Consider the following 24,416-nt stretch of genomic DNA (forward strand, 5'->3'; position numbering starts at 1 on the left):
CTTGTTTGATGATGGTTTTCACTGGTCCCTCATGCTGGCCTATGATAACACACACGCGTGCATTCCGATCCTTAAGTTAATACTGTATTTGGTATCGTGTTTGTAGGAAGAGAGGAAAGAGGGTGGTGGGAGAGTGGGAGAGAGATCTTACAGGCAGTTAAGAACTAACAGAGGCACTCCTTTTTTCTAAAAAACCAAAAGTGGACAGGGTATTTAGGAATAAGGGTGCAAATCTGGGTTTTGGACTGGGCATGAGACAGGGCCAATATCCCATTGGGCCCTGTTAGCTGATTAAGGTGGAGGTCAGCACGCAGCAGCATTACCTATGTTCTTCGCATGGCCATCTCGTGTCCGTGGTAGGCCCTGAGAACACAGTGATGGGAGAACAGAGCACGGTGATACGGGCAGGACCTGCACCTGCACCTCCCCCGAGCCAGAAGCCCCAGGGAAGTCGGGGTGAGGGTCCAGCAGACCTGTGTCTAATGGCTAACGACCTCAGATGGAGACCATCCTTCTTGTTCCTCAAGTTCACTGCACTTCCTGGCGCAACTGCTCTGTTCGAGCCATGAGCTCTTTGTAACATGCTTGCTTCCCTGGCTCTCCCCTCCCGCCCCCCCCCCCCCCAGGCCCAAACCCCACCTGTGCTTTAAGATCCACCCCCGTGCCTTCTCTGTGAGACTGCCTTAGTTTCTCTTTCACCTGGGCCCCCATACAGCTTGAATCATAATGCTGGTGAGCAGTGGCACCCCCTTTGTGGTCCCTGGTCCAGAGAACCAGCCCCCCCACCCCCAGGACCTGTTAGAGGCGTGAACTCCCAGGAGCATCCCAGAATCACAGTCAGGCCCCATTCCTGAATCCTAAGCTGTGTGGTAGGGTCCAGCACTCTGTGTCTTAGGCTGCCTTTCAGGGGATCCTCATGCACCCGCAGGTTTGAGAAGCAATTCCTTGAGGGTGTGATCTGTCTCAGTCATCAGATTCTCCCTGGAGCCAAGCACGACGCCTGCACGTAGCATACAGCGGGCGTTCAGTAAGTGTGTGTTTGGTGCGTAAGTGTAGACCGCCTGAGTACAGGACAGCACACACGTATTTAGCACATCTGATCATCTCAGCAGCCCCACGGGGACTGCGTGTGTTCACCCCATTGTACAGATGTGGAGACTGAGGCTTAGCGATGTCAAACTTCCTGCCCAGGGCCCCCCCCAGCTGGTGCACCGTGAGGAGGAGAGTCCAACCCAGCCGGGCTCTTCCGCCTCTGGGGGTTGTCATCAGAATGAATCTATAACGTGCGCTAAAGTGTTGGTCAAGTTCTGTCAGGGCCTGGAGCCTCTGGCCTGTACAGTGATTTATTTTCCTAACCCAGCTTGCTCAAGAGCCCCGGGAGGATGTGAATCAGCATCCCACATTGGGGAGTCGGGGCGGCGGGGGGCAGCTGGTTGGCAGGCAGTCAGCAGAGAGCCAGAAGGTGCTGCTTCCACGAAGCGTTCTGTTGTCCGTGCTGAGGAGCGGCCCGGGGTGACGCTTCCGCCACGGGCCTGTCCCTCTGGGCCGCTCACGTGTGAGATAAGGCAGTGAACACATGCCACAGCCCTGGTCCGTTATCCGAGCCGCTGCGCCAGCTCAGCAAGGGCCGGAAGTCCGAGGTCTCCCCAAAACGGGGCACGAGAGTTACCCCAGCGGCATCTGGCCTGCACGCTTTGGCCCCCTTGTGTTTGGAGATGCCACACGCTGTGCCCACTGCCAGCTGCCGAGCGGACGCGGCTTCTCCTTCCGCAGGCCACGGGAACTTCCCTTACCTCTGCGGGAACCTGAACGACGTGGTCGTGAGCCCGCTCCTGTACGCATGCTACCAGAACTCGCAGTCCATCTCTCGGGCATATGAGCAGTATGGGGCCTCCACCATACAGCCCATCTCAGAGGAGACACAACTCCTGCTCACCGTCTACTATCTCGTGCAGCTGGGTGAGTCTCCCTCCCGTTGCGCGGGAGTCGCTGGTACACTAATCAGCGGAGTGGGAAATGCAGAAGCTGATCGCGGCCCGTCACCCGGAGCCCTTGTGAAGCCACGGGGCCCGTGGGGATGGAAGCCCGGGGAATCCGGGCCTGGGCAGGGCTTAAAGTGGGTCAGAACCTCTGGAGATAATCCAAAAACCATGCACCTGCCAATTCAGATGCGCAGAGGGATCAGGGAATAAAACAAAGGCTCTGCCCTCAGGAGAGTATATTCTAGTGGGAGAGGAGCCGTAAACAGGCAGAGCGTGTGAGCAGGGAGAGGGAGCTCTGTGTGGGGGGGATTGGCTCAGCATCACGGAGAAGGGCCTCTGTGACGAGATGGTGTTCAAGGGGTCTGAGGGGGAAGGGGGCCCAGAGGGGCCCGTGAGGAGGTGGGGGAGGCGAGGGAGAGGCCCGTGAGGGCTGCGGGCCAGGCCTGGTGGCTGTAGCACAGTGGGGGAGGGGGTGCCGGCGGAGGGGCAGGGCCTCGGGGTACGGCCAAGAGTTTGCACTTGAGACACACTGACAGACAGCTCCGTGTCCGTCAGCTCCGTCCGTCAGCTCCGGCTGCCATAGCAGAGTGCCTCCGCCTGGGGGCTTAAACGGCAGACATTTATGCTTCAGGGTCTGGAGGCTGGATGCCCAACATTCAGGGTGCCGGACGGTCGGGTTCTGGGGAGGCTTCCCTTCCTGGCTTGCAGACGGCACCTCCTCTGTGTGCCCCCGGGCCCTTCCTGGGCGCATGCGTGTGGGGAGAGGGACAGAGGGTTCCGGTGTCTCTATTCATACCACCACCGGTCCCACTGGACCAGGGCCTCACCCTATGACCTCACTTAACGTCAGTCCCTCTTTAAAGGCCTTATCTCCAAAGACAGTCACAATGAGGGTTATGGCATCCACATATGAGTTGGGGAGGGGGCACACAATTCAATCCGCAGCACCTCTGGAATGCATATGATCTGACCTTCACTTCCAGAAGACCACAGCGGCTGCTGCGTGGGGCTGGGTGGTGCAGGGGCTGTGTTGTCCCAGTGAAAGTGGGAGGTGGCTTTGACCACTAAGGGTCACGGGAGGGTGGCGCTGGATTTTTTTCTGAAGCTGTAAGGGCGGTAGGCTGTCTGTCTGAGGGAAGGGAAGGAACGGTGCAGCCTGGGTTCTGCCCTGAGTCCCCAGGTGGATGGTGGAGCCAGAGGGTGAGCATAAGTTCTGCCTTGGCTGTTTCGAGTTTGAGATGCCCGTGAGGCTGCCGAGGGGCGAGTTGCAGGATTTGGCTGGACAGGACTTGAGCCCCAGGGAGAAGGTGCAGCTACAGTTTGGGGGACACTGGCCCAGTGATGATCTGCACTGAAGCTGGGAGACTGGAAAAGAGCCCCTGGGAGAAAGGTGCCGATGTTTGAGCTCCGGGGCACCCCAGCAGTCAGAGATCTGGAGGAGGAGGTGGATGGAGAGCCGGGGAGGCACGCGGTTGGGCGGAACCTTGAGAATGTTGCCTGGAACGGTCAGGATTCTGGGAAAACATGGCGTGTGTCTTGCTCTTCCTCACGATCCACAGTTCATGCATCAGTAAGCCCTGCTTCGTCCCAGACCCACCCTTGTCCACCTTCCCCATCGGGCCTTCCTTGCCAGGGAGCTGCTCTTATCACGTCTGTTACAATTGTGAGTCTGATCGTATCTGTTCTCTGCTGGAGCCTGCCGAGCTTTCCTATCACACACTCAACCCACGCTGGTTCCAGGGGCCACGTGATCGGCCTGCCTCCCGCAGTCCCTCCAGCCCTGCTGTCCCCCCAGGCATACCAGTCTCCCCTGCGCTGGCTGTTCCTTTGCCGAGAAACACGCCTGCCCAGGACATTTGCACGACTACTGCTTCATGGCCTCCGAGTTTTGGTTCGTATGTCATCTAGAGAGGCCTTCTCGTCACCGTATCTAAGACAGCGCCCCCTCCCCAGGCCCCCGTGGCTCTGTCTACTGTTTATCTTGTGTTTAGAGCACTAGCACCCCCAGAAATTACATGCCATGTGTATTTGTTTACTGTAGGTGCATGTCCCCCGCTTAGGATGTAAGTGCTGTGAGACAGGATGGTTGATTTCGTTCTCGTCTGTGTGTCCAGCAGTACCAGCCATGTAAAGTTGGCTCTCAGCACGTGTTGAAGGAACACTAGACATGGACGCAGAATCCCGTGAAAGCATTTCAGGAGAGGGACCAGCCCCCTGAGTCAGTGAGGCCAGGAGCGGAGTGAGGGCTCATTATTGGCCATTGGGTTTGGGTGTCTGGAAGCGATCGGCCCCTCTGATGATGAGTGCATACGAGGAGTGTGGGGACAGAAGCTGTGCATGCGCTGTGGGGGGTTGGAGAGAGGAGGTGAGGAAACAGGCGTGGTGAGGGTAGACAACTCTCCCAAGAGCTTTGCTTGGTGGCGGTGATTCCACAAGGGGGTGTGGGCTCAGGGGCAAGATTTTAGAGATGGGAGGTCTAACAGCTAATCTAATAAAATCGTGGCCTAGCCAGGTGAGGGGGTGGTGTGATCCCCGTCGTTCAGGTCAGGAACCAGTATCCTAGGATAGCTAGCTCTCGGTCTGAGCTGGTGCTGGGTAGAGCTGGGAGGGAGCACGTCTTCTGAATTGAAGTGGGGTGCTCTTCCTTCAGCTCACCCAGATACAAAATTTGGACAAAGGCACCAGAAAATGTCTATAGGAAAGAAATGCTAGAAGTATTCAGTCTCACTAGGCATCTGAGAGGCACAAATGAACAAATCAAGTAATGTTTTTCAGTGAAATTAATACCAGCGATGGTATCGAGTGGAGCTAAGGGTGCAGTAAACCCAGTGTCCTCACTGCCCTTAACGTCATGGTGGGTTGGCACACTTGGACCACCTGGAAAGAGCCCGATCATGTGTACTAGCTGGCTCTAGAAGCCCGGTTTTGAGAATTTAGGAAGTTAGTAGGTTCCATCCCTGAAGACGTGTGTTGTGGAGGTATTTATAGCAGTGGTTATTTGGAAGCAATAGAAAGATCAACAGTGGAGACACTGCTGAGTAAGTGGCGGTGAATCGCTCGAAGGGACCCGGTGTGCCCAGCGACAGTGACACCCGGCTCTGCGCACAGGGGCGGGGAACGAGACAAGCCCTGAAGTCGGAGGCTTCAGTCTTTAGAGCGATTTAGAACCTGTCGCTGAAAACCAGACTGAGAGACAGGCAGGACGAGCTGCGGCGTGGTTAGGCTGGGGAGCGCGGGGCTGCTCGCGTGCCCTCCCGGTGCTCGCATCGCAGCCTCCCAGCCTCTGTAAGACGGTGGAGCCCGAGTGATGCGTGCTGGGTTACTGCCGAGCCCGCCCGCACGCCTCTCCCCAGGCCCGCGCTCCGTGCTCGTGGGCGGGCGCTGAAGCCTCTCGGGCCGTCTTGTTGTTGCCAGCAGCCGACCAGGTGCCCCTGATGGAGGACCTGGAGCAGATCTTCCTGCGCTCGTGGCGCGAGTCGCACCTGACGGAGATCCGGCAGTCCCAGCAGCCGCTGCCGCAGCGCTGCCCGCCCGCGCCCGGTGCCGCGGCCCCGGTCAGCTCGGCGCAGCTGCCCTGGCTGGCCGGCCTGGCCGCTAGCTCCGGCAACAACAGCGTGCACATCATCGAGTGCACCTACTCCCTGGCTGAGGGCCTCTCGGAGATGTTCCGGCTGCTCATCGAGGGCAAGCTCGCCAAGACCAACTACGTGGTGATCGTCCGCGCCTGCCGCAGCCCCGCCATCGACTCCTGTGTCGCGGTCACCGGTGAGCCCCGCGCCCGAGCGTGGCGGCTGCGGGAAGAGCAGCTGTGTCCTCTTCCGTTGCAGATCCGCGCACTTTGCCTCTTGTGGCCGGGGTTTGTAGCAGCAGTCGGTTAGGGACTGCGGTTAGTGCCCTCCTGGTGTGAGGGGCGCGTGCGCTGGCTAGCGCGCCGAGTTAGGATTCGTTCTTCCTCCGAGTGGAGGGTGAGCATCCCCATTTCCCCCTAGAGAGCCTGGGCAACTCTGGAGCCCGGACAGACGGGGTGGAAAGCCCGGCTCCACGCACCTGGTGATGTGACTGGTCCCTCCCTGACTGTGGCCCTCCGTTGCTTTAACTAGCTAATGCAGAACAGCAACAACAGCGATCTTGTATGATGTAGACTAATGAGTCAATTAACTCAATTAATTAATAAATTATACAAGTACTTATTGAAGCCCTACTATGTGCAGCCGCTGTTCTAAGGGCTGGGGACACAGGCACGAAGACAACGAGGTCCCTGCTTCCCCGGAGCGGACATTCTGGCGGGGGAGGCAGACGCCAGACACAGCGCAGAACATCTCGGGTGGAAGGGCCAGGGGATGGAGGATCCCATTTGGGAAGCTGGCTATTAAGAGGAGTCAGGAGAACCTATCGACAGAGGTGACGTTGGAGCAGGGGCCTGAGAGAAATGAGGAGGCAGGCGATGTTGCCACTGGGGACAGCTGTGGGGCTCCGCAAGACCATGTGGCAGCACTCTGTGCCTCCCACGTTGTAGGGAATCAGGAGGCCAGGGCAGAGGATGGGACTAGGCCGTTGTCTGGGGATAGGGAGAGAAAGAGAAAGAGAGTGGTGAGCACAGACTCTGCCATCGAGGGGCTCACGTGCTAATTCTAAGTGGAGGGGCCCAGTGAAAGTTGTTTGTTTTCCAGGAAAATACCAAGCCCGAATCCTTTCCGAGAGCCTTCTCACCCCAGCGGAGTACCAGAAAGAAGTCAATTATGAGCTGGTTACGGGGAAAGTGGACTCCTTGGGGGCCTTTTTTAGCACCCTCTGTCCAGGTAGGCTTGTAGTGAGACAGGTGTAAGTTCACAAGTGGGAGGGGCAGTCCTCTCGGAGCCCGTTCCCTAGGACCTGCTGAGGCCGGCCTTGGTTTGGATGTGCAGGGTGACCCCTTCATTCTCCGTGTTAGCATTTACGACCCTTTCTGTGGTGGTCTCTGGCTGGTCATCTTCCTGCACTGACTGGGTTCTCCTAGGTGGGGGGGGGGGGCTTGTGGTTCCTGGTTTTTGGGGCACACGAGTGTCCTGTGCCTCTTCCCCTGTACCTCCCCAGCCCTGTGCACTGTGGCTCCCTACCCCCCCCCCCTCTGAATTTCTTGAGTCTTTGTGTTCTATGCTGTGAATTCTGTGCCTTCCTCCCTTCTTTGCCTGGCTCCTCACCCCATTTCCTCCCAGAAACTTCTGCTGACCCTTCCTTCTCTAGGATGGGCTCGGACCCCTTCCTCCTGTCCTTCAGCACCTGGCTCTTCCTTCTGTCCTGGCACCTACCACCTCACAGTGCAATTTTCTCTGACATAATCGCCTTCGTTACTAGGCTATGGGCTCCTCGACTGGATGGGCCATGTCTTCTCTATTTCCATTACCCCAGTCCCGGACAGTGCCTCATACGCAGGTGTCGCATGGAGGTTTGCTGAGTTTCACTGGGATGGAAAACCCACTTCTGTTGTTCTCTCTGTTTTGGGCAGAGGGTGACATTGACATTTTGCTGGACAAATTTCATCAGGAAAATCAAGGCCATATTCCGTCCTCACTTACTGCCTCCTCTGTCACCAAATCAGCATCCCTGGATGTTGGCGGAGCTCCGGCATGCACAAGTGAGTGATGTGGGGAGCCTGCGGCCAGGATCTGGGCTGACGAGACAGCACCCAGGGGGCGCCAGGGGGCTATGAGGAAGCAAGGCAGGGCATTTTCTGAACATCAAAGTGGACTGATAAATAATTTTTATTTTAGTCTTTAAAACACTAGTAGTCTCATCCTACCCTGAAATGGATGCTTGTACACTTTTCCAGAGATGGCGTATTTCTCTGTGTAGATTTCCACCTTATCAGTGCATCATTGAAATATGTTATGTATCCTGAGTTCCCGAAGAGCTGTGATGGTCTCCCTCTCTTCCAGAGAACTCGCAGCCTCTTCCAAAGTCCTGTCTCAGGGTCAGCTTCCCTGGGATGCTGTCTTTGTCCCCTTCAGGTAGAGAAGGTCACTGCCTCTGTGCTCCCTGAGCACTGTTGATCCTTTTATTATTAAATTCTGAAAAGTATGAAATGTACATAGCCCAGAGTAGGCACTTGATAAATGTTGGTGTGATCCCCCTTTGGTCACTCTGTGCGCTAGGCAGGGCCCTGCTGCTGGATTCCCTAGCAGACGTCCAGGGTGTTGGCCCTCTGCATCTCACCTTTATGGGGCCTCTGGTTCCAGGTTACAGTCTGGAGCCCCACCACATCCGGCCCTTCCAGCTGGCCGTGGCTCAGAAGCTCCTCTCCCATGTGTGTTCAATTGCGGATTCCAGCACTCAAAATTTGGACTTAGGATCCTTTGAGAAGGTGGACTTTCTGATTTGTATTCCCCCCTCCGAAGTGACCTATCAGCAGACCCTGTTCCGTGTCTGGCATTCAGGTACGGGGCATTTGGGGGGCAGGTTGTGGTGTCTGTGTGGGAGAAGCTTTGATTCCCTTAATTTCAGATTTGGAATTGAAATACCAGTCTTTGCCTCTAAAGTAGGTAGGGCAAGGATTAATACCCCCATTTTATAGATCATGAAACAGATGCTCAGAGATAGCAAATTGCCCAAGATTTTATAATCCATTAAAGCAAGAACCATGACTTGAATTTCCACTCTCCCCCACTCAGGTCAACAACCCATGTGTTGATATCCTGCTTCAACTTCATGTACTTTCCCTGTGCTTTCAAGGGGATGAAATATGAAAAACACAAAGAGTCAATGTCTTCACTCAGAGGATTTGTTTTAGGGTTCCACGGCCTTCAGGCTGGGAGATGATTTTGCTGGGGATGGCGGGGAGGTCCCACCGAGCCTAGGATCACCAGCCTCATGAAGCCAGCTTTGCTATACCCCCTGGGTGGGCCACTGTGCACACACCTCGATAGGAAACAGGCCCGCCTCTTCGCCCAACTCCTACACAGACATACGTGTGACCACGGTGTGCATGGGGTCAGGTGCCCCGACTCCCCCACGTCTCCCACATCCCCGTAGTTTTGGGGCCGGCCAGAATGCTAGCCGGATAGCAGGTGCTCACCAGGTATCTGTTGAGTGAATGAGAAACGAGTGACAAGGGTTTTACTTGGCATGGATTACTTGTGATGTACTTTTACCACGTTACAGGGGTTTTACTGGAGCTTGGCTTGGAAAAGGAGTGTGTGACTAAGCAGAGGGTCGAACAGTGTGTTTTGAAACTTGATGCCGAAGCGCAGACGAAATTTAAGTCCTTTCTGCAAAACTCCTTTCAGAACCCACATACGCTCTTTGTCCTGATCCACGACCACGCCCACTGGGATCTCGTGAGGTGAGAGTGGCTTTGGCACATGGCAGGGTTGACGGGTTCCTTCCCTGAATTAATATGTGGATGACACTCAGGCCTGTGGGTACAAGCCTTGACAAGACGAATGATGTTGGGGTTTTGGCATTTGTAAGCAGATGCCATGGATGTATTCCAGAACCTTAGAGCTGCAGATTATCTCGGGGGACATCTAGCGGAGCCTCTAAAAGATGCTATCATGATCTAAGGCTCAGGGTCACAGGGCTGGGGTGCGGGCAGGAGGGTGTTAGTACTGAGCCGGCCTAGAACTAGGGCCTCCTTTTCTGTACCCCACCTGGCGACAAGGTGCGCCCTGGTGCGGGGAGGGGATCCTGACTGGAATAACTCCCCTGCTGATGGAGGCCCCATTGGCTTCAGTACCGAGGGTCGCAGCTGGTGCCACCCTTCTTTAGGGGCGATTTTATGGACTCAGTTCAAATGAATGTAAATCTAGATGCATTTTAGATGCTGTCAGGCTCGGAGTCTGGCAGGATTCCTGATTTACCAGGATCTGTCATCTCCCTAGACTGGCCCGAGGGTTGTGCATTTAGACATTACCACTGACTGGGTGGGGAGGGGTGAGGAGGGAAGGGAGATCCTGGGTCAGATCGCAGAGGAAGGCTTTGATTTCTCACGGATGCAGAAGCATAGGGCTGGCCAGAACCTCAGAGATCACCTATACGCAGGGCATGCGATATAAGGTCCCTGCATGGGCTCGGAGGTATTTGAACGTCCTGAGTTGTATAAAGAGCTATCTTGTGAATATTCATTTGGGGGGTAGGTTTCTCAGAGTAGCCGCCTGCCACCCAAAAGCCGAAGAGTTTTCTATTCTGCTGGGTGGCTAGGACAGAAGGCTGAGGTCATGGCCTGCAGGGAACGGCTGAGCTGCGCTTGTATCCTGGGCCCCTGGTCCAAAATGCTTCCCCTTCCTGGTCCTGTACCTTTCAATTTAATATGGAATGTACCATTTTATATTCTCTGTGGATCGTTTCAGGTCAGAAGGAATTTAGGGGAAAGAATTTAAGGAGACAAGTACACACTCAGATGGGGCCAAAGGAGCATTCCTGGGTGAGAAGCCCTGCTCTACAGGAGTGGGTGGTTTGTGTACCCCGCAAGCAGTCCTCCATAAATACTGTTCCCCTGGCTAAGTTTTTAATAAGCAACGAGGGTCAGGGGAGTCCCGGACAGGTGCCTGCAGTGTGGTCATTTTTTTTTTTTTTCTTAAATTTTCCTGGGCAGAGCCAGAAGCCTTGATTACTTGCACATTTGCGGGTGGGGCTAGTTAGAAATGTATTCAACTGCTTGATCCTTGTAAAATTACAGAGCAGTTTTCGTCATTCCACTCACTGTGTCTCCCCCGCCCCCTTTCCTCCCTCAGTAGCACCGTTCATAATCTCTATTCCCAAAGTGACCCGGCCGTGGGATTGGTGGACAGATTGCTCAATTGCAGGGAGGTGAAGGAGGCCCCCAACATCGTGACGCTCCACGTGACTTCCTTCCCTTACGCGCTGCAGACACAGCATACCCTCATCAGCCCTTACAACGAGATCCACTGGCCTGCATCCTACAGTAATGTGAGTGCCACGGGGCTGCTAGGCCTGGTGTCCCCGTGACCCTTGAGTCGGGAGAAATTCTGTTTAGTAAAAACCTTGATTAACTGGTGTAGTTGGGGGTCAAGAGGGTCTCCTGTTTCTTGGATCTTTCATGTGACCCAGAGTTAGATTTAAACCCTTCCTGGTCTTTAGAAACTTTCCCAAAGGATGTTAGTTATCTTCCCCATCTGAGGACATGTACTGTTTAGTCTAGAAGCCTTGGAAAGGTTCCTGCTTTTCCTATCCCCACATCCTTAAGCTGCAAGGCTCAAAATCCCCTTCCTCAAATGGAACAAACCTCCATAAAACCTGGTGAGGTTTTGGTTTATCCCCTGCCTTTTCTCATCAAAATAGAAGGCTACAACTGATAATTTGAGACTTCTGAGAATAATTGGAGAATTCTGGGTGGTTGGATTCTACTTAATTATACAAGTAACAAGCAAACCTCAAATTCTAGACTTTTTGGGGGTGTCCCAGACTCATCTGAGGGACTTACAAAGATACTGATGCTTGGCTTCAGTCCAGCAGACTTGGAATCATTGTTGGTAATACCAAGTGTTTCTGTAGCACTTTCGTGAGCTAGGGAGGCACTGTTCTGAGTGCTTTATCGTATGAACTCCTATAGGGGGCAGAGGCTAGGATGATTTCTGATTTACAAATGGAGAAAATGAGGCAGAGGAGGGTTGAGCTAGGAATGTTAGGTCAATGGGAGTGAAATTGATTAGATAAATGCATTTCTTCCTGCTGATTTTAATAGCAAGCTGAACGCAAGATGGTTGATGGGCCTATTCCTAAAACTAGCTTAAAATTGTTGGAAAGAAGCCATTTTAACCAAGAAAGTTGTGGGTTTAAAACACAAGGCTGATGTTTTTCTTGGCAGAGACACTAGGGTCAGATGAACGAAGAGTCTTGACTGATATGGATGCACCATCCTTTAAGTATAGAGTGCTCCGTGCTCTGGGTCTGCAGAGGGAAGTAATATATAAAACGTCAGCTGCAGGACTGCAGAGTCAGCACAATTTATTTTTATTTACAAGATTCTATTTATTAGAGAGAGAGCATGTGCATGTGTATGCACATGAGCTGGGTGAGGAGAAGAGGGAGAGAGAACATCTCAAGCAGACTCCCTGATGAGCACGGAGCCTGACATGGGGCTCAATTTCTCGACCCTGAGATCATGACCTGAGCCAAGATCAAGAGTAGGATGCTTAACTGACTTGAGCCATCGAGGCTCCGCACGTCAGCACAATTTAGATCAAGATGCCTGTGCCAGCCATCTATGTGCCCAGCGTGTGAATCTCTCCATCCCCGCAAATGCAGTGTTTGTGTGACTGGTGTTCTTCTCTGTTTTAGGGAGTGGACTTATATCCTGAGAATAAGAAGTACTTCGGGTTGTCAGAGTTCATTGAGTCCACCCTTTCGGGACACAGCCTCCCTTTGCTCAGATACGACAGTTCCTTTGAGGCCATGGTCACGGCATTAGGAAAAAGGTACATGTCTCTGTTGGAAGTTACTAAAATGCTCAGGAGTTGAGTGTAAGCTGAAGAGTGTGCAGCCAGAGAATTCCAGGAAGGGGGCCACCTTCCTCCTTTCTTGGGTGACTCTGTCCCTCCACTAAAGGGACCCTGGTTTATTTCTTGCCCTGCCTGTGGGGCCAGTGATACCTGTCATGCCGTTGTTCCAGAATGTTTTAGAGATGGGAATGGGCAGTGATATGTTGGAATGTGGGAGGGTGTGTTTGAGACACGGGGAAGCCAAGAAAATGGGAGGAGGTAAGACACCAAAAGATTTAAAGGAAATGATAGTGACAATCATAGTTGGCTTCATCCTTTCATGTCCCATGTGTATCATCTGCCGAGTGCTTATTTTATACTGTTTGCTGTTCCAAGAGCCTCGCCATCTCTCTTAGCCAGTTGCTGTTATTATTTCCATTTTGCAAATAAACTGAGGCTCTGAGAGACCCGCATGACTTTCCGGGCCCCACATCTGGCCAGTGACAGAACTGGCCATGAACCCAGCATCAGCCTGACTCTACAGCTCACCCTCCGACCCATGTCATGGCAGACCGCTGAGGCAGGTTTTAATGCTGCCATTTCTCAGATGAGGAAACCGAGGCCTGGGAGGTTAAGTGATTGCCATCATCACCCAGTTCATGCGCCATAAAGCCAGGCAAAGGTTTACAGACTGGCCATTTCTCAGATGAGGAAACCGAGGCCTGGGAGGTTAAGTGATTGCCATCATCACCCAGGCAAAGGTTTACAGACTGGCTACTGCAAAACAGAATGAGTGGTTCTGCCACGGGCTCTGCCACCTTCCCTCATGGCGCCCTGTTCTCTTGTGCCAACAAAGGGATTAAATTAGATGTGGGTTTCTCAAGCTGTGTTCCAAGCTGTACTGCTTGGGCTGCATGCAAATAGCTCTTAGGCCAAAAGGGGTTCCATGGTCAATGTGTTTGAGAAACCTTACATTTAAGGTTTTCTTTTCCATGAGAGTTCTCCGAGCCTTCTGTTGCCACACGTGCTGTCAGTCCTGAGGAGGAGGCTCGAATGGGCGGCATCTCCGGTGTGTGCCCTGGGATCAGTATTCCCCAGAATGCCTTTGAGAAGCTGAATCCGTTTCAGTGAGGGGATGCTGGTGGACTTAATCCGCTCTCCACCTCACACGTGGGCAGCTGGGCGCTCATACACTTGCTCAGGGAAGGAGCCCTGCCTCTGCCTCTCTGCCCTGCTCTCCTCATGCAGCAGCTTCTGTTGGGTGCTTGGTGAACTGTCACTTTGGGCCCAGTACTCGACGTTTATTGCCTAAAATATCCTCATGGCAGCACAGTGGAATAGGTACTGTTATCCCTGTGTGGCAGAGGAAGGAATGGACTTAAGTTGGGTCCCCTGTCCTAGGTCACATGGGGGGTTGGTAGTGAAGCCAGACCTAATCCTTGTCACTTGACTCCAAAATAGTGGAACCACCAAGCCATATGGAGCAAGGTCTCATGGCCAGAAGGCCAGACTGGCCGCGGGACCATACATTCTGGCTTTACACTTAGGAAAACGTGAGTTTTAACCTTTGGCAAATCACTGAACCCATATGAACTTCCATACCTTCACCTATGAACAAATCTACTTTTCTAGTGGCTTCTCATGAGAGTTTGATGAAACGGGAACACATGCAGACTCAGGAATAGTTGTGTGCTGGGAGGTCAGGCTCCAGAATCACGCTTCCTGGGTTCGAGTCCTGGGTCTGTCACTTACCAGCTGGGAGACTTTAGGAATGTTTCTCATTCCTCTGCGGGGAGAATAATGTCTACCAGATGGGGATGTTATGAGGATTAAATGAATTAATACATACAAAACTTTTTTTTTTAAAGATTTTTTTTATTCATTTGAGAGAGAGAGAGGCAGAGAGAGCACAAGCAGGGGGAGAGGCAGAGGCAGAGGGAGAAGCAGGCTCCCTGATGAACTGGTAGCCTGATGTGGGGCTTGATCCCAGGACCCTGGAGATCATGACCTGAGCCGAAGGCAGACGCTTAACCATCCGAGCCACCCAGGCGCCCCTAATACATACAAAACATTAAGAGCATGCCTGGCGCACGTTATTACATGCTCACGGCAGCTGCAGCCAGCACCGACACGGCTTTGTCCCCACCATCACCACTGTCACCATCGTCCTCACCACTGTCCTCTTCCTTTCTTGCCTCTCTCCCCCTCTGCTGAACCGGAAGTGTTGCGCAGAGATTAAGATTTCCATTTCACTAAGTGAGAATAGGATAGAAAACTCTGGAATGTTGAGTCCTTGGAGACTCTTAGGACCGCCTAGGAATCATTTAACCCAGCCACCCCACCCCGTCTTATAATTGTGGGAATTGAGGCCCAGAGAGGGGAAGTGATTTGGCCAAGGTCACACATCCTGTTTGTGGCAACCTGGATTATAGCCAGGTTTGATGTTCTCTCCACTGTGCCATGCTGCCTTTCCCAGGAATCCTCTATCTGGAAATCTCTTGAAACAGGCAACTTGGACAGAAGGCACTAAGGGTAAGAACACATTGGTTACTGCCTCTTGCCACGATGTGCATGGCCAGCCTGTTGATTTGCCTTGTGTTGCACGCAGACCCTAGCATGTGACTGGGAAGTCTGCTTGCAAGACCATGAACTTACTGGTATTTAAGAGATTTAGACATTTAACAACTCCCATTTTTATTCCAATATGTTTTCTGTGGAGCTTCCTATAGGGCCAACCACAAAGGCTTAGGGGTAGGCACATTCTACCTATACCTGCTGTTTGGAGCTGGGCTAATCCCTGCCTCCCACACAGTAGTTCTTTTTTTCTTTTTTTTTTTTAAACAATAGCTTTAGTGAGGAATAACTGACATTCAGTAAACTGCAGATATTTAAAGTGTTCAATTTGGTGAGTTTTGACATATGTAAACACTGGCAAAACCTTCACCACAATTAAGATAATGAACAAGAGTTTCCTCCTACCCCTTGGTAATTATTCCTTCTTTGCGTTTCTCGCTGTAGACTATTTGCATTTTTCTGGTGTTTTATATAAATGAAATTATGCAGTATATGTCAATAGTTCACTCATTTCTCCAGTGACCGATGATGTTGAGCATCTTTTCATGTGTTATTTGTCATTTGTATGTCATCTTTGGTGAAGTGTCTCTTGATGAATTGACTCCTTTATCATTATGGAATGACCCAAAGAATATTATTCTTTGTTCTAAAATCTACTTTTTCTGAAATTAATATAGCTACTCCAGCTTTCATTTGATTAGTGTTAGCGTAGTTTATAATTTTCCGTATTTTCACTTTTAACCCACTTGTGTCTATATTTAAAGTTGTTTTCGTATAGACAGTGTATAGTGGGGTCTTATTTATTTATTGCATCTGACAGTCTGTGACTTTTAATTGAGGTGTTTAGACCATTTACATTTAATGTAATTATTGATGTGGTTGTGTTTAAATCTACCATCTTACAATTTTTCTATTTGTTTCATCTGTTCTATGGACTCCCTTTTTCTGTCTTCTTTTGGATGAACTGAGCATTTATGATTTCATTCTCTCCACCACTTGCTCATTAGCTGTAACTCATACGTTCTTTTAGGTGTTGCTTTAGACTTTATGGTATATATTTTTAACCTACTTTCTATTTCAAGTGATATTATACCATTTCATGGATAAGGATCTTACAGTAGTATATCTATTTCTCATCTCACAGGCTTTGTGCATCTATGCTCATACATTTTACTTAAATACGTTATAAACTCCACAATAAATTACTTTTGCTTTAGATAGTCAATTATCTTTTAGAGATATTTAAATAATAATAATTTTTAAAAACATCTTTTATATTTATGCACATAGTTACTACTTCCAGTGCTTTTCATTTCTTTGTGTGGATTTATCTGGTTTTGTTATCCCTTTCTGAAGGACTTTTTTTCAACATCTGTAGGGAAGGTCTGCTGGTGATGCATTCTTTAAGCTTTTGTGTGTCTTTATTTTTACTCATTTTTGAAAGATATTTTCCCTAGGTATAAAATTCAGGTAGTTTTTTCTTTCAGTACATTAAAGATGTTGCTCTACTGTCTTCTGACTTGCACTGTTTCAAACAAAATCTGCCACCATCCTCACCTTTGTTTCTCTCTGTAATGTGCCCTCCCCTCCCAGCTCCTTCCATCCACTGACCAGGCTGCTTTAAAAAATATTTTAATTTGTTACTGGTTTTAAGCAATTTAAGATATGATTTGGTATAATTTTCTTCATGTTTCTTGTACTTACTTGAATTTTCATTACGTCTGAGGAAAAATTCAGTCATTATTTCTTCAAATATATTTTTCTACATTCTCCTTCTCTCTGTTAGAGTAATCCAATAACACATACATTAAGCTGCTTGCAGTTGTTTCATAACTCTCTGATGTTATTGTTTTTGTTTCCCTTTGTTTCATTTTAGATAGTTTCTGTTGCTATGTTTTCACATTTACTAATCTTTTTTTCCTGCTGTGAGTCATATCTGGTTTGTTTGTTTATATTTTTTTTATAAAAGCAAAGGAGTCTTATATGACAGGAAGAAATTCTTCTCCTAAGAGAAGAAGTTGTCTTCTAAGAAAAGAAGAAAGACAATTTCAGGTAGCACATGCATGAATGTATATACACATTGATGAATTGATGATAAACATTTACTTGTGTTTGTTTATTAATCAGGGTTCTACCTTGCAAGTGACAGAAACTCAACTTGAACTACCTTAAGAAAAGGAGAGAAATGTAGTGAGTCATGAAATAAAAGGAGAGGTTGAATAAATAAACCACAGAATGTCAGAGATGCAGCTGGTTTCAGGAGCAACTTAAGTTAGGTATTAAACACTGCTGTGACTCTGTTGTCTTGTCTTTGGTACCTCTCTTTGTGTTGGCTGTATTGTATCTCATTGCACTGGCTTCTTCCATGAAAACATCACCCCTCATTGCTGCTGAATTACACAGTCTTCAGCTTCTAGAGGGGGACTGATTGTTTTAAACGTTGTTTGAAAAATTCCAAGAAAAGACTGATGACCTGTCCTGGGTCAGGTACCCATCCCTGAATGCATCTATTAATGCTGGCAGGGCAGGGCAAGTCCAAATACCAAGATGGTAGCTCCCATGAGAATTTAGGGTCCAGTTCATCTTCTCTCTCAGGCTTTTTAGTTTTGATCTCTAGAATTTGAGTCTTTTTTATATCTCCACTTACCATTCTTAATCTTTCCTGTAGTTTCTTAAATGTATGGAATATAGTGACAATAATTGTTTTAATGTTCTTATCTACTAATTCTATTATTTGTGTTATTTCTGAGTCAGTTTCTACTGATTGATTTTTCTCCCTCCTTATTATGGGTTGTATTTTCTTCTTTAAATATCTGGTAATTTTTGAGAGGATTCCAGACATTGTAAATTTCACCTTGTTGGGGCTGGATGTATTTGTATTCCTATAAATCTTCAGCTTTGTTCTGGGATATAGTTAAGTTACTTGGTGATGGTTTAATCCTTTCAGGTCTTGCTTTAAGCTTTGAGCTTTGTTAGACAGGATCAGAGCAGTATTTAGTACGGGGCTTGGTCCCACTACCAAGGCAAAACTCTCTAAATATTCTGTAATGTTCCACAAATTCTGAGGTCTTCCATGCTGGCAATGGGAACAGGAGTTATTCTAAACCCTGTATGAGCTCAAGGCATTGTTCCTTTTAATTCTCTTGGATGATTTCTTTCTTGGCCTTGAGTAGTTTCCTCACCTATATGCACTGATCACTACTCAACTGATGACTTGGGGGACACTCTGTAGCTCTCCTGAGTTCTCTATTTGTGCAGCTTATTCCTCTCTGGTACTTTCCCCTGTGAACTCTTGCTACTCGATTTCCCTGGACTCCAGTGTCTTTCCTCAAGTCAGGGAGACCACTGATGCTTTGCCTGGGTTTCCCTTTCCTGACCACATTCCAGAAACTTTTTTAAGGAAGAAGCTGGGGGCTCCTCCAATTTTTCCATTTCTAAGGATCACCGTCTTTCACTTCCTGATGCCCAATGTCTTGAAACACTCTTATTTCATATATTTGTCCAGTTTTTTTGTCATTTCAGATGGGTAAATATGGTTCCTGTTCTGACTCTCCTTGTCCTTTGAACAGAGTTGAATGCTGGTACTTCCCACCATATCAGAGATGGGGAGAAAGTATGCTTCCTCCCAAATGACATCCTGCCCTTCTTCATCCCCCTTCATCCCACCTTGCTCAGGGTGACAAGGGGCCACCACAGTGGGGGCAGTACTGTAGGGCAGGGGAGACCGTGCATTTTCCACCCTGCTCTCTTCTTTTCTTCTTGGGCACTATTTGGCCAGTGCACCAGGGGCAGGGCAGAGCAGTCCTTGGACTGCTGAGTCCCCTTTGTGCCAGAATCTGCAGATCAGTCATGCCTTCCTGAGACAGCAAGCCAGCTCTCCAACTTATAGAATCCATGATGTAGTTGAAATGCTAAGGACAAAGAATGAAGAAAAGGAGGAGAATAGTAGACAAGAGAAGACCTCAGAAACTCTGTGGAAGGTGACTGATTGCCCTGATAGAACTCTCGGGGTGGCATGGCCATGGTAAGGGGCCGATCTTTGTAGATCGAGAAACTTTTTTTATCTTCGCCCCAAAAAGCCACTGTGTCAGGGGATACATTCCAGCGAAATAAACCCACAAGAGCATCATGTGTAAAGCAGATGTCAATTTGTTCCTACAGAGAAACACAGTGGCCTCCAGGGATGGCCTCCAGATCTGTTTCTGATGCGTGGGTCAGAAGAGTGCTTGCAGGGCATGTGGTCTTGGCGGGGTCACCACTTTTTTGTGGAAACACAGATGGTAACAGTTTCTGAAGCCCAAACTGGGGTTCTTGATTTGACTGAGTATGTTCTGATTTGTAATTCATCTGTCAAATCACATCTAGTTACATTTCTGATTACTCATTGTGCTTGAAACAGACGCAGAAATGTGCCTTCGGGATGGTCGCCCTCAATCTGGGGAATGTGATCGCTGCGCTTACATGCTGATCGCTAGTGGTTCTATTTTCAGTGGGAACTGGGGGCAGATTACTGTACAAATTAAGCTGATGAGAGATGAAACCATCATTTGTTTCATTCACTCCTCTCTTTGTTCATTGCACAAATATTTATTGAGCCGCTACTGTGCACCAGGTGCTGGAAAGCACAGAGAAACAGCAAACCTATGCGCTTCTTTCCTAGCTGGAAGTGACAGAGCAATTTTTGATTTGACTTCTAAGGAAGGCTTCCCTTTCAGGTTTGAAACAACCAGCTTCGAAAGGAAACACAACCTGGATGCCACCTGGGGGTCACCGTGCCCGCATCGCTGGCTGTGTTGGGTCCCTCGTTTGCTGGGCGCAGGCCCTGCTCCTCCTCCCGGAGCACTCCGGGCATCCTGGAGGTGGCCAGCAGCCCGGTCACGGCTCCGTGTCTCTGTTTATTGCAGGTTCCCCCGCCTGCACAGCGCGGTGATCAGGACCTTTGTTCTCGTGCAGCACTACGCGGCCGCCATGATGGCTGTGAGCGGCCTCTCGCAGATGAAGGACTACACGTCGGTGGAGACGCTGGAGATCACCCAGAACCTCATCAACTCCCCCAAACAGTGCCCCTGCGGCCACGGGCTCATGGTCCTGCTGCGGGTGCCCTGCTCGCCGCTGGCGGCCGTGGCCTATGAGCGGCTAGCCCACGTGCGGGCACGCCTGGCCCTGGAGGAGCACTTCGAGATCATCCTGGGCAACCCCAGCTCTGGCATCACTGTTGGGAAGCACTTCGTGAAGCAGCTCAAGGTGGGCGCTGGGGGCAGGGACAGGAGGGGTGGAAGGTGCCTGGGAGAGGAGGGGGGAGGGGTGATGGTGTGGTGATAAGCACCTCGGCCCCCTCCATGCTTGGCCAACCCTCTGGCTGCCTCTCTTGCCCCATCCCTACCTGCAGTACTAAATTACTTATAAATGTTGCCCCCCGCCCCCAATGCATTGTCTTGCTCTTTTTTTTTTTTAATGATTTTATTTATTTGAGAGAGAGAAAGAGCGAGCGAGCACGAGTAAGGGGAGGGGTGGAGGGAGAAGCAGGCTCCCCCCTGAGCAGGGAGCCCAATGCGGGGCTCGCTCCCAGGACCCTGAGACCATGACCCGAGCCGAAGGCAGACGCTTAACCGACTGAGCCACCCAGGCGCCCCTTGTCTTGCTCTTTTAAACTTCTGGGCTGCCGCGTGCCTTTCATTCTTCCTGGGAGTGCTTCTCCTCCTCCTTGGTTTAGCCAACGCTTATAGGCCTGTAGAACTCAGCTCCTGTCTTTTCCTCTTTCAGGAAGCCGCCCCTCCCTGCCTCCGGGTTCTCCTCTGCAGTGGGGCTGGCGTGGTGCTCCCTGCCTGTCCTCTGGCTCTTTCCAGGCGGTGGAGGGCAGGGACCACCCCCATAGTCCTCAGGCCCCCCCAGACTAGCACAGTGCCTGGCCCCCAGCTTCTCACTGAACCCACAGAGAGGTGAGGGAAAAAGCAGGAGGGTTACAAAGAATCCTGAGAGAAGAGGTGAGCAGGAACCGAGGGAGCGGCATGGCTGAGAAAGCACAGTAAAAAGGTTAGACCAATTGAGGATATGCACTTTTCTTCCCGAGGATCAGGCAGCACATATTCTGTGGATCGCTAACACGTGCCGGGCAGTGTGGCTGGGAACGCAGCCGTGAAGCAGACGATGTGCTTATCTGTCCTTCTCACGAAACGCTTTCAGTCAGGAGGAGGACACCATAGATCTGTCAGAGCTGGGCTAGTCCGAAAGTAAGGAGTCTCCCCGCCTTATTGCTTTTTAATTATCCGCAGATGTGGCAGAAAATTGAGGACGCGGAGTGGAGGCCTCAGACCTACCTGGAGTTGGAGGGCCTGCCGTGCATCCTGATCTTCAGTGGGATGGACCCTCACGGGGAGTCCTTACCGAGGTCAGGGGAGGGGGCTGTGTGGCCCTGGGGGTCTTTGAAGAGCCAGCTGCCTGTACCCACAGCTCTGGGGGGGTGGTCGGGCCAGGCTTCCAGTGCCCAATGGCAGGTGGAGTCTTTACATTCAGAGTCATCATAGAGTTGTGCATTCATCATGACAGTTTCCCAGCCTGTGGCACTGAAATGTGTCTGAGGTCTGGGCAGCATTTTCTAATTCTCAGACAGGCACCATTTGGGCTCACGGGGGGTGGGATGGCTGTGGCTGGGCCCGGTGGGTGGAGGTCTTCCAGCTGGGGTTAGGGTTTGATGCCTCCCTCAGTTTCTCCCGTGAGGATCACCATGTGCATTGGGGATGACTGTTCTGTTTAGGAAAGTATCTGATCATCTTGGGGGTCAAGGCTCCACTTCTGGTATCTCGCTGCTGGGATAGCAGGGCCCTCCCGGTGTAGGAGGTGTTCTGGGAAGTGGGGAGGCAGCTGATGCCCCTTAGGTAGAGCTGGTTTCCACATACACAGCTGACTGTCTCAAAGGCTGTGTTCCTTTGGAGACCACGGCCATGGAGAAGTCAGCTGCAAGCCCCCTCAGTGTCTCCTGGGGTCTCTAGGCCGTCACATGGACAGGTAGACACTCAGGACAGAAGGTCACTGGGCCTCCAGTAAGGCAGTTCCTTGAATGGGTGGCAACAGGTTGGCTCCTGAAGATTTACTTAATACCATGGAGAAGAGCAGGTGGCCACGCACATCTTTCCGGGTATAACCAAAGAGTGAGAACTGACATTTATTGGGTTCCTGTCATGTGCTGGCACTGTACTAGATTCTTCTCATGTGCTGTATTTCATTTTACTCTCACTGCTATCACCCTGAGGGAAGGTAACATTTGTGTCCCCTTTGAGCAGTGAAGAAATGGGACTTACCGAGATTAAGCCTGGTGGACCATGGACTCTCGGCTGCCCGACTCCAAAGCCGGGGATCCTTCCCCTGGGCCACCCCACACTTACACGAGGGCTACTGCACACAGTGTCCTCACAGGCCGGGTAAAGGTGACTTGATTGTCACCCTATCCCTAGCATCTAGCACAGTCCTGGCACATTTTAAGTGCTGATTGAATAATTAAATGTCCACTGACTGCATATAGTCTTCAGACAGTGCACTTAGATGGCTATTAATATTAATTCTCATCTTTCAGATGAAAATCTGAGCCTGCAAGAGGTTGCCCAGCTTGTGGAAGTTTCTGGCCCTAGAAGTAGCAGAGCTGGGGTTCAATCTGCTTTTCTTCTGGCCTGAAAATGCTCTCTTGATGACATGCAGGACAGGGCTGAATCCATAGCAGGTGCCCCAGGAGACTTACTGTTAAACTGACTTGGTTGCCAAGGGCTCACTGTACTGTGATCTGCTTTTCTGTTTGCACAAGTCCTAGGGCCCTAAAGAGGCGGCAGGGGGCTGATCCCGATCCCCATTCCCCCCAGCGCTGGGAGTGGTGCCTCATTGTAGAAGACCCTCAATAGATACCTTCTTGTTCCCTCCAGGTCTCTGAGGTACTGCGACCTGCGTCTGATAAACTCCTCCTGCTTGGTGAGAACAGCCCTGGAACAGGAGCTGGGCCTGGCTGCTTACTTCGTGAGCAATGAGGTTCCCTTGGAGAAGGGGGCCCGGCACGAGCCCTTAGAGAGCGACGCGGAAAAGCTGAGCAGCACAGACAACGAGGATGAGGAGCTGGTGACGGAAGGTGAGGGGTGGCAGGTCCACCTTGCCTGCTCGTCTTGGGGGCAGCCTGCACTTGTGTGGCCCTGGGGCCCGTCTCACGGGCAGCAGCTCCGATGAGCACTATCTAGATACGTTTTTGCAGAAGATGGCACACCCCTGATTGCATTCAGATTTTGCTCCCCCCCCACTTTTGGTGGTATGAGAAAATGGAAACCCCGATTGCTTCTTCCTAGCTCTAGAATTCTTAGAGAATAGGAAGGAAAATTGCGATTTCTCAGGACTCCGTTTCCTACTCGGTTTGACTAGTCAGTGACTTTACTGCCCCGTATAAGCTTTGCTCGCGTATTTCCCGTGTGAACCAACAGGTTGGGTTTATTATGAAGTTTGATGAGAAAAGGCCGGTTTCATTCCAAGACATGAAAATCCAACACTATATTTTAATAGGACACGTAAATCAGAGCAATGCAAGGCATCTGACTGTTGTCAACAGTGCAGCAAGAAAAAAGACAAAGCTGTTTATAAACGCATGGGACGTGTTTGTGGGGTGTGATGCAGGGTTGGAAGACCCGCTTTCTCTTCCCGCTGCATCTGCTGGCTGTGTGACTTGGGACACGTCGTGCTTCCTTTACTGGCCTCAGATTGCTCACCTGTAAGACAGAGACTAAAAGGCCCCCGGGACAGACTCTGCTGGAGCTATAGCAACCTTGCACAAATGTGATTGTGACCCTGACATTAAGATGCCTCAATCTCCCTGTTGCCTGTGGGATGAATCCGCATTCCTGGCATTTTACAGCCTACCTCTCTAGTCTCACTGCTTCTCACACAGTACCCCATGCTGTTAGTCACACTCAGCTCATCGGGGTTCCCTGGCTGTGCTCTGCTCTTGTCACCTCTGGGCCACACAGAGGCTCTCCCGTGGCTTCGAGCTCCCCCTCCTTTGTGCTTCACTTAGAAACCCCTGCTGGCCCTTCAGGGCTCAGGTCGGGTCACTCCTTCCAGAAAGTCACCTGCTCTTGCCTTTCTGTGCCCGGCGGGAGCCTGGCCTCCAGGCTCCCAGGTCTCTCTCTGCGCTCCTTACATCTGTAGCTGTGGCTCGTGAGAAGGGGCCTCCATGAGCCGTGAACGCCTGACTGGCCTGTGTCGCCCCCCTTCTGTCTCCTCGGGGCTCTGTCAGAGGCGGGCGCCTGCAAGATGGTAGCTGGGTGGGTGGATGGATGGATGGATGCATGGATGGATGGATGTATGCATGGATGCATGGATGGATGGATGCATGGATGGATACATGGATGGGTGGGTGCATGGATGGATGCATGGATGGATGGATGCATGGATGGATACATGGATGGGTGGATGCATG

The 24,416-nt window shown here is 50.9% G+C and overlaps 1 protein-coding gene across 1 annotated transcript in view; it reads left to right on the forward strand.

Moving 5' to 3' along the window:
• The window catches only part of GREB1 (growth regulating estrogen receptor binding 1), a 71,291-nt gene that overhangs the window by 21,890 nt on the left and 24,985 nt on the right, over nucleotides 1-24,416 (forward strand). Inside the window, exons 9-19 of the mRNA XM_032430159.1 lie at nucleotides 1,774-1,959; nucleotides 5,397-5,747; nucleotides 6,653-6,781; nucleotides 7,468-7,596; nucleotides 8,198-8,395; nucleotides 9,120-9,300; nucleotides 10,691-10,886; nucleotides 12,258-12,394; nucleotides 19,876-20,215; nucleotides 21,244-21,359; nucleotides 22,882-23,081. Of these exons, the coding sequence (XP_032286050.1) occupies nucleotides 1,774-1,959; nucleotides 5,397-5,747; nucleotides 6,653-6,781; nucleotides 7,468-7,596; nucleotides 8,198-8,395; nucleotides 9,120-9,300; nucleotides 10,691-10,886; nucleotides 12,258-12,394; nucleotides 19,876-20,215; nucleotides 21,244-21,359; nucleotides 22,882-23,081 (2,163 nt within the window). The remainder of the gene's footprint in view (nucleotides 1-1,773; nucleotides 1,960-5,396; nucleotides 5,748-6,652; nucleotides 6,782-7,467; nucleotides 7,597-8,197; nucleotides 8,396-9,119; nucleotides 9,301-10,690; nucleotides 10,887-12,257; nucleotides 12,395-19,875; nucleotides 20,216-21,243; nucleotides 21,360-22,881; nucleotides 23,082-24,416) is intronic.

Source organism: Phoca vitulina, unplaced genomic scaffold, assembly GCF_004348235.1.
Source record: "Phoca vitulina isolate PV1807 unplaced genomic scaffold, GSC_HSeal_1.0 scaffold42, whole genome shotgun sequence".
NCBI lineage: Eukaryota > Metazoa > Chordata > Mammalia > Carnivora > Phocidae > Phoca > Phoca vitulina.